The 15,658-nt window shown below is 36.7% G+C and overlaps 1 protein-coding gene across 1 annotated transcript in view; it reads right to left on the reverse strand.

Moving 5' to 3' along the window:
- itga3b (integrin, alpha 3b) overlaps positions 1–11,720 on the reverse strand; it is a 48,816-nt gene extending 37,096 nt beyond the window's left edge. Inside the window, exon 1 of the mRNA XM_016551955.1 lies at positions 11,257–11,720. Within this exon, the coding sequence (XP_016407441.1) occupies positions 11,257–11,429 (173 nt within the window). The 5' untranslated portion in view covers positions 11,430–11,720. The remainder of the gene's footprint in view (positions 1–11,256) is intronic.
- Positions 11,721–15,658: the final 3,938 nt, after the last annotated feature.

The following is a 15,658-nucleotide window of genomic DNA, read 5'->3' on the forward strand; positions in this document are numbered from 1 at the left end:
ACTGCCATACACAGAGCCGCCAAAATAAAGTCCCGCCTCGAATGCATCGGCCAAACAGGAAAACTTATCGGCCGATGCCGTTATTTAAAAAATGCCAAATATCGGCCGATATATCGGTCGACCACTACTCTTATTGGTAGAGGTGGAAGTGTTCAGAAGAATATGCTGAATAAGCCAACTAAAGACCTCAGCCCTATGCACACTTAAAACCTTATTTTTTCTTCTGCCATGCTGGTGAGTGCTCAACACAACTACTTGCAGATTACAAGGTCGCCTTTGTGTTGATTTGCACATATGTACATAGAAACAGAGAAAAATATAGACGTGACAGTGCTTGGGGAGACTTCCTGTAGCAGACCAGTCATCATGTGAAACCATCATGAGTCTTATAGTGCGTGCTTGACTTCACTGAGACCTCTGACCTTAGATACACAAGGAGGATCAAAATACAGTTAGATTTGCATGAAGGAAATTTCTCGAAGAAAATAGCAGTGTTTACAAGGCAGCAAAGACTATACCTAAAGTTTACAAGTCCAGTCATAATTCAAATGACTGTGAGAAGAAACACTAATGATGATTCATTAGCATTTTATTTTTTAGCTCAGCCATCACAGGATAGTGGCATATGTCAATGTGTGTGATTTGCAAACCTTATAACCAAAGATACTGTAGATTAGACGCATAATATACTGTATCTACAAATTAATGTTTGAATTGAGCATGTAAACTGAATCAAGTTATATGAATTGAAAAATTTTCAAACTTAATATGAGGTCACATTTATAATTTTTTTTGCCAATTTTCATGGGCAAAATACAGTCATTTCAATACGAATCCATGTATTAGTGCATTAGTGTGAGGGTGAAAGACTTCATGGGTTCAAATTTGTCATTTATTTGTGGATTCGCCATGTTGACGAACAGAAAGCTGCTTTGTTTGAAGGTGAATTCTGTGCGAAATGTTCTTCATACATCACTACACGACTAACAGTGGACCTTATTGGCCAACGTTTTGCCGGAATTTCAGAGGTTTAGAACAAATCCTAAGCAGAATGTTTGAAGTATATCAACACTTTTGTTAAAAAGCAAGCTCCTTTGTGGAAAGTACATGGCTGCTAACATCTTAATAAACCATTATAGTCCTTAAATCATTTCGTTCTAATCAAATGTGGAACAAAATAGTCCCATGGTTGATGATGCATTTGTGTTGTGAGCAGTGTTTGCTCTCGGGGGGACTCTGGGGTCATTTAATTTGTATTCTCCTGTACGTGTTGAAAGGTGGGCCTTTTGTATTACATTTCCTGAGTGCACTGAGTAATGATGAGCAAGGAACCAGACGTATCCAGCTCCCTAGGTGACTATTTTCACTTATGCGTGAGACACCTTCACTCCTTCTCATCTGATATAATCTGCTCAGGATGAGATATTAACGCCAGTTCCCTGTGAGGACTTCATGATGTTCCCAACAGGGGTCTTTTGATGGCCAGATATTTTACAGCTAAGCTTAAGATGATCTGCAAAACAGACTTCAGCCCCAAATGTTATGAGCCACTAACGCTGTTAGGACAATTACTAATACAAAACCAGCAACACCCTAACACAATCCTGAGCAGCCTAGCAACAATATAGGAACATGCTGACAAATTTCCTGAATCAGAAAATTCATAATTCCTCTTAGGGCAACAGATGCTTGTCTGGTGATTTTTGTTATTTTGTAACACAAAATAATGTATCATCTCTTAGAGGACTGACATCATTCTGAACAAGATGAAAATAAACCTTCAGTCAACATGAAACCACCTGTTCACAACAAAAATGAAAACTATAACAGTAACTGTAATGCTAACTATATTTACATCCACACCAACATACTATAACGCTATGCCTATTCTAAGCTCACTGCTAGTTGTTCTCAGTGTGTAGATTTTGATTGGCTGTCAAAGTTTTTGCTGTTCATAAGGTGGAAAAAAATCACTCTAAAAGTTATTTTTGTGATATTGCTCTTCTGTATCGTTATCTAAAAATAAATGAGTAAATAAAACATTTCATTATTGAAATAAAATAAATATGAAATGTAATAAAATAAAATGTAAAAAATGTGGCATCATTTCATATTTTTTGTGTAGTTTCTAAAATAACTAAAACTAAAAATGAATGAAATAAAAAGTAACAGACCTAATAAAAAAAACTAATCAAAATGACATAAAAACACAACAAATTACAATTACAATAACTTTAAAATTTAAAATCAAAGTGAAAAAGGAAAATATATAAAAAATGAATACAAAATGTTAACAAAAATTATAATATATATCAATGATATTAAAATAATACTGGCTACGGATTTTGTCATGGTAATTATATAAGACAAACTATTATATCTATAAAAAAGTATTATATTTAATATTTATTTTATTTTTGTTATTATTATTATTTTTTTATAATTTTAATGTGTCATCTTGAGTTCAGGACCATCTGTGACATTTTACATTCCGGTTGTGTAAAAGAATCACAAAGTGAGTCTGAATCCGCAATTAATAACTTCAGGTTCTATGCCAGTCCAAATCCTGTACAATTCATAGCTCACGCAAAAATGATGACTCTATATCTTGACAGCACACATCCTCATTCACTTTCATTATATGTAACAGTGCAGCCATGCAGGATATTCATCAAAATTTCACTTTTAGTGTTTTCCAAGGAAGAAAAAAATATCCTACTGGTCTGGAGTGATGTGAGGATGAGCAAGTGATCCTTTCTAGACAAACTTGCTTTAAAATTGGTCCCTGAAGGCATTTTCCATTTTGTAAAAATAGAATTGGCACAGACTTACCACTCAAATTTAGAAGAAAAGTATTAGATTCTGCTGATGTCTCGAATGTCTAAATCAGTGCTTCTCAAAGTCCAGACGGACCCGCCTCCATTTCGTATTTCAAGAGCACTAATTATATTTCCTACGTTGATAAACGCATGTTAAACTTATAAATCATTTGTTTAGTTTTTTTTAAAGGGGTCATATGATGCGATTTAAATTTTTCCTTTCTCTTTGGAGTGTTACAAGCTCTTGGTGCATAAAGAAGATCTGTAAAGTTGCAAAGACTAAAGTCTCAAATCCAAAGAGATATTCTTTATAAAAGTTAAGAGTCAGCCACGCCTACCTAAAACGGCTCGTTCTAACACGCCCCCACATACCTACGTCACGATCTGGGAAGATTTGCATAACGCCGCCCAAATGTAAGTTTTATTCTCGCTGTAGTATTGTTGACACTGCAGCCATGTCGTGAAGACGCTGTGTGCTTCGTTGTGAAAGCGAAACTACTTTCAAAAGAGGACGATATCCGCTTCGTCATACCTGGAGCTGATCTGTGCTGGTCGCTGAGGAAATACATCAACTTAGTGCTGTGGATCGCCGGATCGGCTTTCACCGTGGACGAAGCGGAGTCCAGCCCGCCTCAGCTCACTCTATCCCGGCCTCAGTGCACGCTAAGCCGGGGCCTCCCCTCACGCTAGGCCGCTGTGTTTTTCGTTGTGAAAGCGAAACTACTTTGTTTGGCCTTCCAAAAATGGACACGACTAGAAATCAGTGCTTAAGTTGTATTTACAACACTGTTCCAGAACAGTTCAACCCAAATATTCAGATGTGTGCAGCACATTTTATGGAGGACTGTTTACTGATCCTGGGAGAGTAACGTTAGACTAAAATGCCAGCAGTTCTGACTCACGTAAGTACGTTTTCATTTAAAGGATTTGCCACTGATGATTCAAACGCGAGTTTTGAGCAGTGTAGAGTAGCACTTGTTGTTTGTCATTTCTCTGATCACAAATGCAGACAGAATTTTATGTTTACGCGGCGCGATGCAATGCAACGCAACGCGTAAAAAGACAGTATAAGTCATTATAATCAGTAATTATGTCCCCACTGGATGCAACAAATGCCTCGTTTATAATGGGTTTTAATATTTTTGTCTCGTCGCTCCGGCCGGACAGGGCATCACAGTATGGCAAGGGCGTAACATTTCCATCTCACGCTTGAGGTATTCGGCCAATCACAACGCACTGGATAGCTTCTTTTTGGAGATGGTCCGAAATGAAAGCAAAGGCGAGACACTGAAACTTTGCCTTCATGACATTTGTTGTCATGACATCCAGTGAGCGTATGACGTTTGCCATTTTACATAATCGGGCGACATTTCACGCTAATATGAGTATTATTATTTTTTTATTTTTTATTTTTGTTATCACTTAGATTATGGCCATTTGACTTCTAGCAGTGTCCAGTGTTTTTTTGGCGGCCCGTCACAATATCAAAACTGACCGCCACAAATTTCAAAATTAAAATGCAGCGCGGGTGTTTTTATATGTACGTATCTTTGAAAAGAACCGACCGTCTTCAGAAAAGCTTCGATGTCATTTTCATTTCGTCTTTCCTGTAATATGCCTGATAAAGTAGCGTGTGTGAGTGCAGCGCTTATTTGATTACAGCCGTTACCGGGGAAACCGCTATATCGCCCACTCCAAAAGCGCCTCCTGCTGGCAGAGAATGAATTTGCATTTGCAAGTCTGTGGGAAACACTGTGTCTGTCAACAAACATAAACAAAAAGCATGCTTCAGAGCTGTTTTGAGAAGGTGCTTAAGTTTTGAGCCATGTATTATTACTATGAATTAGGCTTACTACTGCTACTACTATTGCTATCTTGTGCCCTGCAGTAATCATTTACTTAAACTCTTTTATGAGATAAAGGGGGGAAAAAAAGAAAATCGGCCATCATCATATATCAGCCATCGACTGTCCTGATTTCTAAATATCTGCATCGGCCAGAGGAAAACCCTTGTCGGTCGACCTCTATTGCTGACACTTAAATTAATTGTTTTGCCACTTTTGCACTTGTTATTGATGTATTTTGAATGCAAAGGCCGCTTTATTTAAAGGGGTCATATGATGCTGCTAAAAAGAACATTATTTTGTGTATTTGGTGTAATGAAATGTGTTTATGCGGTTTAAAGTTAAAAAAACACATTATTTTCCACATACTGTACATTACTGTTTCTCCTGTATGCCCCGCCTTCTGAAACGCGTCGATTTTTACAAAGCTCATCGGTCTGAAAAAGCAAGGTGTGCTGTGATTGGCCAGCTATCCAATGCGTTATGATTGGCCGAATACCTCAAGCGTGAGACGGAAATGTTACGCCCCTCACCATACTGTTCCAGTCCGGACCTTTGACACTGATGAAAATTGAATGTAGACTTTGAGAACCCCTGGTCTAAATGATAAATGTCAACATTTCAATGGCGACCCAGGCTCATCAGTCAACAAGTCAGCACAGAAACCTACAGGGGATCGTCACAGTACACAGCTGGAGCTTTCAAAGACCCACACCTGAATCAAACAGAGGAACGGCTTGGGATGAAAAACGAGAAGGCTGGAGGGTTGCCAAATCTCCCGTATTCATGCCATGCACTGAACAGCTCGTTCACGCATAAACAAACGCATTTTTCTCGTTTAAATATAGTGACACGAAATTAATCTTGGGAACGTGAAAGTCCAAGCAAACATTTGCTCTAGAGATCATTAATTTTTTCTATCTCATTGTAAACAATCAGAAAGAGGGAGGTACGCCAGCGAGGATTGTGGGAGCTGAGAATGAGAAAGACTATTTGAATTATTTATGGAGCAAGAGTGATGTTTTATAAGAGGCAGCTGAAATGTTCATGGAATGTTTAAGAGTTTAAACTCTCATTAATGGATTTATTTTGAGAGAGAAGCCTGATTTTGAGATTTGGATTTATTTTGAGAGAGAAGATCATGCCTGTCAAATGAAAAAAAAAATGGCCTTGAGCTATAGATCGCAGACAGTTACAGTATGCAACACATTTTCCTTCATTTAATTAAATGTGTGACGCAGAGGAATCAGACCCATTGATCTGATCTTACTCTCCATCAAAAAACAAAAGCGCAGCATTTAATAAACTCTCTCTCTGAGGCAGAAAATGACTGTGCATGCTTGGTTCGCAGGCCTCTAATAGCGCTGTAATCCTCCTCTGTTTGAGAGGTAGCAGGTTCCCAAACGCCTCTGCCTCTCTTTCGGTCCTGTCCCAACCTGCAGCCATGGCAGATCCACTTGAGCAAGACAGGATGAGGAATTCTCAGCATTCCACAGTCAGAGGACTGGAAGAACCAATCAAAGAGCTGAACACAACACCACCAGCTCCTGCACAGGAAGAGAAGATAAAGCACTCCATGCTGAACGAGCTGTTTAAAGAGGTTGTAAGAGGACTATATATTTGTTTTGTGCTCTGAAAGGCTGCCATCTCTGCAAAGGGATCAAGTCGGGGTATGAAGAGTTCACTCTGGCAGGCTTAAAATTGGCTTGACATTAAATTTGACCCTTTTTACCCCTTAAAGCATATTCTTGGTCTTATTGTGCATGATTCATTGGTGCACTTTATTCCAAAGATAAAGTGTTTAGTCTGTGATTTAATTGAAGAATAATACATTTCTCTGACTTTCTGTAACCTCTTTTCTCCAGCACCTGTTAGAGACGACTTCTCATCATCCAAACAATCTAAATGAATAAAATACAACAGATTATGAAAGCAAAATGAGTTGCAAACAGATTTTCCTTTTCATTTTAAGTTCTCGTTTCTTCATTTCCTTATATTGTGTCACAATTATGATATGAAGATGATTCTCCGTAACTCAGAAGGATCAGAGAAGTGGGACCAGTGCTATTTTAGTATCATTGATATGTTTTTATTAGTTTTTAATTTTTTTAAATGCCTAATTTTTTTTTTTGTACAATTTGTTTTACTTACTTACTTGTTTTACATTTTTAGTATTAGTGTTTTTTTTTATTTGTAATGTTTTTATGAGATAACCCAAACCCTAACCTAACCCTAACTAATGATAATAAATTAATAATGATATGTTTTGGTCAATACTTAAATGATATATTTTTATATTTTCACTTTATTTTTAGTTCAAGTTTTAATAATTTTGTTGTGTTTTTGTCATTTTATTAGTTTTTTTTTTTTTTAAATGTCTATATAGTTTTTATTAATTTTATTTTCATTATTTCAGTACAATATTTTAGGACTTAAGAAAAAGGAAAAATGTTTCTTAGCAAGTAACAAAAATGTTTTTTAAGGTTTTGGGTTTAGTTAACAGTAATAAGTTAATAATGATATGTTTTTGTAATTTTATTTGAGTTTAGTTTTTTTTTTTTTTTTAAATATGTCTATATAGTTTTTATTACATTTTTTGTTTGACTTATTTTAGTACTTTAAGTAAAACTAAAGAAAAATTTGTAATGTTAATGTTTTTTCCAAGTAACATTTTTTTTATAGTATTAGTTTTAGTTAATGAAACTGCATGTTATTCCCTAAAAAACTATAAAGGTTCATCCTTCACCTCCCTTGTCTCTTTCAAACTTACACGTCTTCATTTCACGCACTAAAGCAGTGTTAATGCATGTTGTAAATGGGCAATCGCTTGCACTTCTGCATTATTTAAAAGTTCACACTCCTCATGCTCAACTCAACAAGATCTAATTCTTGTCTCTGAGGTGAGACAGTGCAGACATTTGGGTTTGGTGGACAAATGCAGAAAAGCAGTGAAAACATACAGCAGAAATGTATTTCTCTCTTTTCACTGAAAACGCTTCAGTTTGAGCCAGCACATTCCATCTCTCAGGATATGCGGAGGGAAGAGAGGGGTCTGCGCAGTGTCCTGCTTAGACAAACATGGCCAACGGTAAAGAGAGATTTGATTAGATCTCTCTCATAAGATGCATCAATAAAATGCCCCCATGCAGCCCAACTTCAGTTCAGCTCTAAAGCACCTCAGTAACACACAACTGAGAAGAATCAACCACAAATAAAAAAAAATTGTCTTCCCAAAGATGAAATACTGATGTCAGGAAAAGGTTTTAAATGTATATTTCTCATAAAAATCTCATATTTAGATATATTATAGTCTTTTCATTACAATCTTTTTATAATAACTTCATTTTCCTCCATAAGCACATTTTACCCCAAATTTGAATTACTGTACTACAAAAAAATTAATAAATTAATAAACCTCATACTCTTCACTATAGCACAGTAATGAAAATCATCCTGTCTGGGCACAATAAAAACTGAAAAATAAAATAATAAATAAAAATAATAAAATAAAATAAAATCTATCTATCTATCTATACATCTATCTCTGTGTGTATAATTATTTAACTAAATTTAATATTATTATTTATAATAATATTTAATATGTATAATATTTTACCAAATATTATTATATAATTAAAGTATTTTATATAGTGACATACATGAAGTCAGAATTTAGAAACTTAATTGTAACTTTATTAATTTTAATAATTTTAAAGAAACTTTATAATAAAATCAAAATCAGCATAATATAAATCAATTACTTAAACAAGTAATTAAAAACAAATACTACCAGTGTAGCATCTTTATCATTGTAATGTGTATATATAAAATTGTATACATACATACATGTACAGTACATATACATACATACTGTTTGTATTTATTTTTTTATTTTTTTTACTACTCTGACTTTATTAGCTGGTCTTTCACAAGCTGGCACGTACAGTTTTACAGCATATAAAGCATCTTACAGGGTGTTTTTAAGTGGCAGATTGTTAAAGTGTGCACAGCTGGGTCTTCTTTAACCGTGCATCTAGCCATCCTAGACACAGATCCTAAATACCATTTCTGTACCAGTGTCCCCATCCGCCTGTGAGCGAAGGACACACTCCCCGTGACCGTGTGGCCCCTCTCATGTTTCAGTGCCTGGACAATATCACGCTCCCCAGAGGGCACAGCATCCATCCAGTCCTTAACAATAACACTGGGTTAAGTGGCGAATTTATAACCGCCTGATGAAGCAGAGAGGTGAAGTGATTTAGGTGATTACTTTCAAAGCAGCGTCATCGACTAAAACATGCGCCAAGGAGATTCCTCGGTTCTTTGATGTGCCTTCAGGGCCTGTAGATGAAACTAGATGATGGGCTCTTGATTAGCAGGAAATCACAAATAAGGAAAGAGCAATTTGGGGGAACTCCCTACCATCCCACAACAGAGGCATAGCTGACAGCTTCACAAGATACATCAGCGACAATCATATACAACATATTCAATCCATCTTCTCACTAGTGCTGACCCATATTTGTGCTGCTAATTCTGGTGCTACATGCTTTGATATATAGCAGCGCGCCATTGCTGAGAGTTTTCCTTTTGAAAGCATGCAGCCACCGAGAGGGTAATAGGTTTATCAGGAGCATAAACAGTCTGCAGGCAACAGGTTATACCGGCACAGGATATGAGGGCATGACAAAGCTCTGTCGTACAAAACCTGCATATCTTTGAAGATATCTACTTTAAAGCAAGAAAATAAATCTGTGCACTTCTGATAACAGACATTATCTTATAACAGATACAGTATAAAAGCCTAAAGAAAAGATTATGTTTATATGCGATTGTTTCCTGTCTTTGAAATGAAAGCACAGCCCACATTCAGCTATAAATCCATGTCCTGAGGTGTAATTTTCTTTGGCATAGCCAGCGGCAAAAGTATACAGGTTCATCTGGACCTATGTCTCATTTCTCATAATAGGGAGAAAGATAATGCAATGATCTCAAAGTTGCAGTATTATACTGTCCTGTCTTTGGCTACACGGTTTAAACACAGTCCTATTGTTTTGACTGTTCTTGGCGTCTGTTGGCGTGTTAACACCCGTCCTATTTCACCGGCGTTGTATTCAAATGACCTCAGAGGGTAACTAGAAGACTGTAGAAATAGTAAACCGATATAGACCATAAAAAAAGCTTGCACACCATTTACAGTACTATAAAATGGTGCCATTTATAGTCATGTTAAAGTATAGCTAGAACTGTACTTAAATTAAAAGTAAACTAGTGCTGTCAAACGATTAATTGCGATTAATCGCATCCAAAATAAAAGTTTTTGTTTACATAATATATGTGTGCACACTGTGTATATTTATTATGTATATATAAAAGCACACACATACAGTATATATTTTGAAAATATTTATGTATTCCTAGAGTATATATTTATATTCATATAATTTACATTATATATAAATATATTTAATATATAAACATTACATATTTTTCTTAAATATATACATGCATGTGTTTGTATTTATATATACATAATAAATATACACAGCACACACACATATATTATGTGAACAAAAACTTTTATTTTGGATGCGATTAATCGCGATTAATCGTTTGACACCACTAAAGTAAACATAACAGATCAAAAACGTAATTGTGATGGTTCAGTGATGGCATCAGATGTTAGTATTGTGACATATACTGTAGCATAATGCTGAATGAATATCATATTTATGAAAAACATGACATTGCCCAAAAATTTTTGATTTTACCAAGGCGGTATAAGCTTGGTGGTAGGTAGCCTATTTTATTAGTGTTTATAGCATATTTACTTCAAGAGAACTTCAGTTAGGCTATAATATAAAGCAGAACAACTCGGATGGTAATAAAAATAAAAACAAAAACTGTAGACCAGTAGCTAAATTATGGCGTCTGCGCAGTTTGTGAAAGTTAAGGACTCACAACGAACAGGTTGCCTTTCGGCGGTAGCGCTGAGATTCGTTTGAACCATTCGGTTCGTTTTAATGAACCGATACACTGAACAATCAATACTGATGCTTTTAAAGTTTGCAGGGCTGATAACAGCTGGTTCGTGGCTGGTCCAAGATGGTCTACCAGCTTGCACTAGCTAATGAAGCTAGAACCTAACAATCATGCAGATACCAATAGCTTCCAGTAGCCTATTATGAATGATAATATTTAGTAGCCTACTCTAGAGATTTTAGAATATTGTTATGTTAGATTTACTCTTGAATCATTCTTTATAATAGTGACTAGGCTACAAACGCTTCTCAAATCAGTTGAATCATTTAACAGAATCGGTTCAATAGCCTAAATGATTCGCGAATCGGACATCACTTCAGCGCTGCAGGTGCTAAAGAGAGGTTGTTTTAGTTTATTTGGATGCTCAAAACTAGATATTAATTCATATGAATGAATCCATCCACGGAGCATAAATATCTAAAGGTTTGTGACGTTGAATATGCGATCGTCATTTGTATTCCTCGTTCTAGCCTGTGTTCGACTAGCGCAGAAGAAAGAAAAGAAACAAAACGAGCAACTTTCGATATATGTAATATCATTCTGGTACTTACAAGTTCTTCTTTGTCTTTTCGGTCTGTTTGTGCAATGCAACAGAAAATCCAAATAAGCTGCCCTTGGTTTTTCCTTCTTTGATGACCGGGAACTTTACGTCAATGTTAAATCCAGTGTTCGTTTGAATTGCGCAAATCAAGAATACGCACAAGTGCAGAGACTTTCCAGCCATATTTAATATTCCCCTCTCTCTCCCTCTCTCTGCCACTTGTCCAAGCAAAGCCAATGAGATTGAATTGATCAATCACACGCCATAGGAAAGCGTCTTACACTCTCTGGCACTGAGCTGTAAGGTGTTTCTTACTGTTGTCGGTTCCCCGCCTCCACACACCCGCAGCGAATTCCAACCTGCCGCTGTCCGCCACACTTCACCAGCCCGCAGCCCTGCTTCCCCAAATAGAGGACTAGATATGTCCCACAAGTCTGATAAGAGAGAGAGAGCCCTTAAATGCAGTAGTGCGCTCTCTCTCTCTCTCTCTCTCTCTCTCTCTCACACACACACACACACACACACACACACACAGTTACACACAAGCCTTCACTTGTTGCTGTGCTGCACATTAGATTTCATTATTCAAGGTTTTGTTATTCAAATTTGAACGTGGTGTGCATTGGGTGAATCCTGAGAAAACATGTCCAGGTCACATTTCACAACCAAATCTACAGGAAAACAAACATTAATGATTAAGTTACCCTTTTAGTGTCCTTTAGTAATAATATGATAATTTTTACAATAAAATCAGTATAAAGTCAGTACAACAAATGCTATCATGATGCATAAACACTTTTGAATTTTGACATTACAATAATAAAGAAGTAATTCTTTTTCTGAATTAAAGGGATAGTTAGCGCTTAAAGGGATAGTTCACCCAAAAATGAAAATTAACCCATTATTTACTCCCTCCTAGGCGTATATGACTTCTTTCTTTCAGATGAATCCAATCGGAGTTATATTAAAAATTGACTTTGATCTTCCAAGCTGTTTAATAGCAGTCAAGGAGCGGCCGGCAGGCTTGCAGCAACCACATGTGACGACCCCGGGCTGGACTCCGTTTTCCAGGAGAGGTGGGGGATGGAGGTGTGGATGGTTTTGGAGTGGGGGATGCACCCACTGAACTAAATTAATAGCTTTGTAGATAGCAGATCACAGCCCCAGCTTCTGCAAGAGGGAGGAAGACTCCAACTCATGGGAAAACACAGAAGCAGATATGAGTCTCCAAGCAGATCTCAATCTATTAAAAAGGCTTGGAAAGGTTCTTTTTTTTTTGCTACTAAATTTATATACCCTATAGATGTGCTTTTGGGACGTTTCCGGGTTTTCCTTGAGCCTTGCACTATATACCCATGAAAATCATTAGACCGTTTTAGAATTATCCATTTAGGGCAATGCAATGAAAACACTAAAATATTTTGGGCAAAAATGGAAATGGCAAAGTACATTCGGTGCCTTGGAAATGGCAACGGCAGAGTCAATCACACTATGAGATACTCTTCAGCTACAGAAAATATGGTAAAGATTTCCATATCCAACAGCTTTCAAAACCAAATTTATATATAATCTGTAAATTAGTGGTGCTTGTTAAGACAAACATGACTAATATTGCTCACCCATTTTTTTCTACAGACTTAAAGGGGTGGTTCACTGTTTTTTTTTCTAGGATTGATTGTTTATGGGGTGCAGTCTAACATGTGTTAATGCTTCGTTTAAAAACTCTATTTTCAAATAAAAAAGTGAAATAGGCTACAAACAGTTCTCAATCAGTTGAATCATTCAACAGAATCGGACATCACTACAGCACCGCAGGTGCGAAAGAGAGGTAATAATAAAAATAGAAAATAGACTTTTTTCTAATGATTATGGATGTTTTTTGACAGGTTTTTGTGATTTACTCATTTACTGACAAGCTTAACAAAATGTATCCATTCCCCCTAAAAACACCTTTTTAAAACGGTCTGAAAAGCTTTGTTTTGGAAATTCTATGCAAATTCTCATAAGATGAACTCATTAAATATCAGTCTGAAAAAGTTTTGTTCAGCTCTTCATGAGAATCAAGACTCTTGACTCCCTCCGATGAGCTAATTGGAGCAGAACTGCCGTCACACAAGGGCCCTGATAAGAGCAGCACTCAAAACAGATCACCAACAAACGACTGACCCCAGGTCATCACAGCATGAATGGACTGAACGTAGACCAGGGAAGGAAGCAGACTGAAATGAATCAGTGACCTCACATTAACTCTTTCTAACTTTCAAATAACATTACCAGAGATTTATATTAGTTTTATAATTCATTTCTCCTGTTTGTGTATTTGGGTCAAAGCTTGATTCCACTTGTGTCATGGAACCTTAATGCCACCACCTTCCCACTCTGATCTGCCTTGTCATGCCTTGGAGTTTCTCCTCCCTTTTTCCAGGAGAGGTGGGGGATGGAGGTGTGGATGGTTTTGGAGTGGGGGATGCACCTAAATATCGGAGCAGCTTCCCAGCGGTGGAGAGAACTCAAGGAGTGGGAAGGCCTGGAATCGGACGCCGAGTTTGCGTTGTTTCTTTTTGATAGGTGAGCAATGTTGATTTTGCTTCATTTCACACAACTTATCCGTGTTGGCTTTTGTTTGAATATGCTTGTGTGTCATCTTCACTTGTTTCCGCGATCGTCGTTGCCATGGTGGTGTACGTACGTGTGGGGCGGAGATTTCAAAATAAGGGCGAGTTTGTTTGTTTTGGTGCTTTCAAATATCAACATAGTTTAGCAAAAATCGCTTAGTGCACCTTTAATAAGCAGCAAATTAGGAGTTTAATGAGACAGAAGCCGTAGCTAATAGTTCACCAAACTATACTTAGATTCATCAACTTAGCCACCAATTTGCCAAAATGTAAAATAGTTATGAATGGCTGTGAAATTGAGTTGTAAATATCCAATATAGACTGCACATGAACTCTAACTAGAGATGGGAATATCCTAGAGACTTGGAAGGCACCACCTAGCAACACCCTAGAAACCACCCAGTACACTCTAGCAATGCCTTGGCAGCCGCCTTATCATTGTGCTAGTAACTAACATTTTCCTCAGAAAATCACATTTAAAGGCAGAGTAAGTGATTTTTCAAAAACACTTTAGAAAACTGATTCGGGCCGAATCGCAAAACAAACTTGTAGCCAATCAGCAATAAGGGGCGTGTCTACTCGTGATGTGGAGGAGAGCGCGTTCAGTGCATGGGACGGACATTAGCCGAGCGACAGAAAGATAGAGATGGCGGATAAAAAAACAAAAGAGGAAAACGTCTGCGGAAAGATAAGGCAAGAAGTAGGACCCGTGAAAATATCGTACTATTCTGGTGACAAAATTTGCTTAACGTGCACTATACGATGACGCTTACGTATGCATAAAAACCAAAGTATACTTTGGGCTTAAGGGATAGTCCACCCAAAATAAAGATTGATTTGCAATGCTCAGGGCTTTACTCAGTCAGATCAGCTCAGGCACTTAAGATAAATGATGAGCGTGATAGGGCAAAATCTGATCTCGGATCACTTGAAGGCTTGTTAGATTGTGCAGTTGTTAGTGCCATGCTTGACTGTGTGAGCAACTTTACAGGAACTGAGAATTTGATACCTCACAATTAATCCAAGTGCACAACCATTAATTATTATGGGCACACAAGGTTTAGTTGATGGTACAGCTCTTGTTCTGACATGTCTAATCCATGTCTTCCGTTTCTTAGTGCTTTAATTCATGCATTTATTTGTGAACAAAAACGGCAGTGAAGGAATGGCAAAATACAGACCACAAAAATGTCAGCAGTGTTTTCAGAGCTTAGAGGCTTTCAAGGTTCTGCATGGGGAAGATAATACTCTATTTGGAAAAGAGTTTGTTTTGGTTCAAACTGTCTTTATCAGACAGTTTTTAAGACAATCAAAGAGAAATGCTCCTGTGTTCCTCTTTGACCAGCTGTGTTTCCTAAAGGAAAAATACAAAATACACAAATAGAATGTTTTAATATATATAACAATATGCTGATTTTGATTGTTGGAAACAGCTGTGCTGCTTATTTTTTTTTATTTTTTGGAACCTGTGATACTTTTTTCAGGATTCTTTGATGAATAAAAATAAAAGAACATCATTTATTATTTTCTAACAATGTAATTCTTTACTATGACTTTTTATAATTTTAATCAACCTTGCTAAAAAAAAAATTAAAACTAATTTCTTACTGAATTTACTGACCCACACTTTTAAAAAGTAGTGTATATTGTTAAAAAAATATTTCTATTTTAAATAAATGCTTAATTAAAGAAAAAGAATGTATTACAGGTAAAAAAAAAAAAAGCAACACTGATAATAAATCAGCATATTAGAATGATTTCTGAAGGATCATGTGACACTGAAGACTGGAGAAATGG

The sequence above is a fragment of the Sinocyclocheilus rhinocerous genome, unplaced genomic scaffold, assembly GCF_001515625.1.
Source record: "Sinocyclocheilus rhinocerous isolate Xijiao unplaced genomic scaffold, SAMN03320098_v1.1 scaffold2994, whole genome shotgun sequence".
NCBI classification, from domain to species: domain Eukaryota; kingdom Metazoa; phylum Chordata; class Actinopteri; order Cypriniformes; family Cyprinidae; genus Sinocyclocheilus; species Sinocyclocheilus rhinocerous.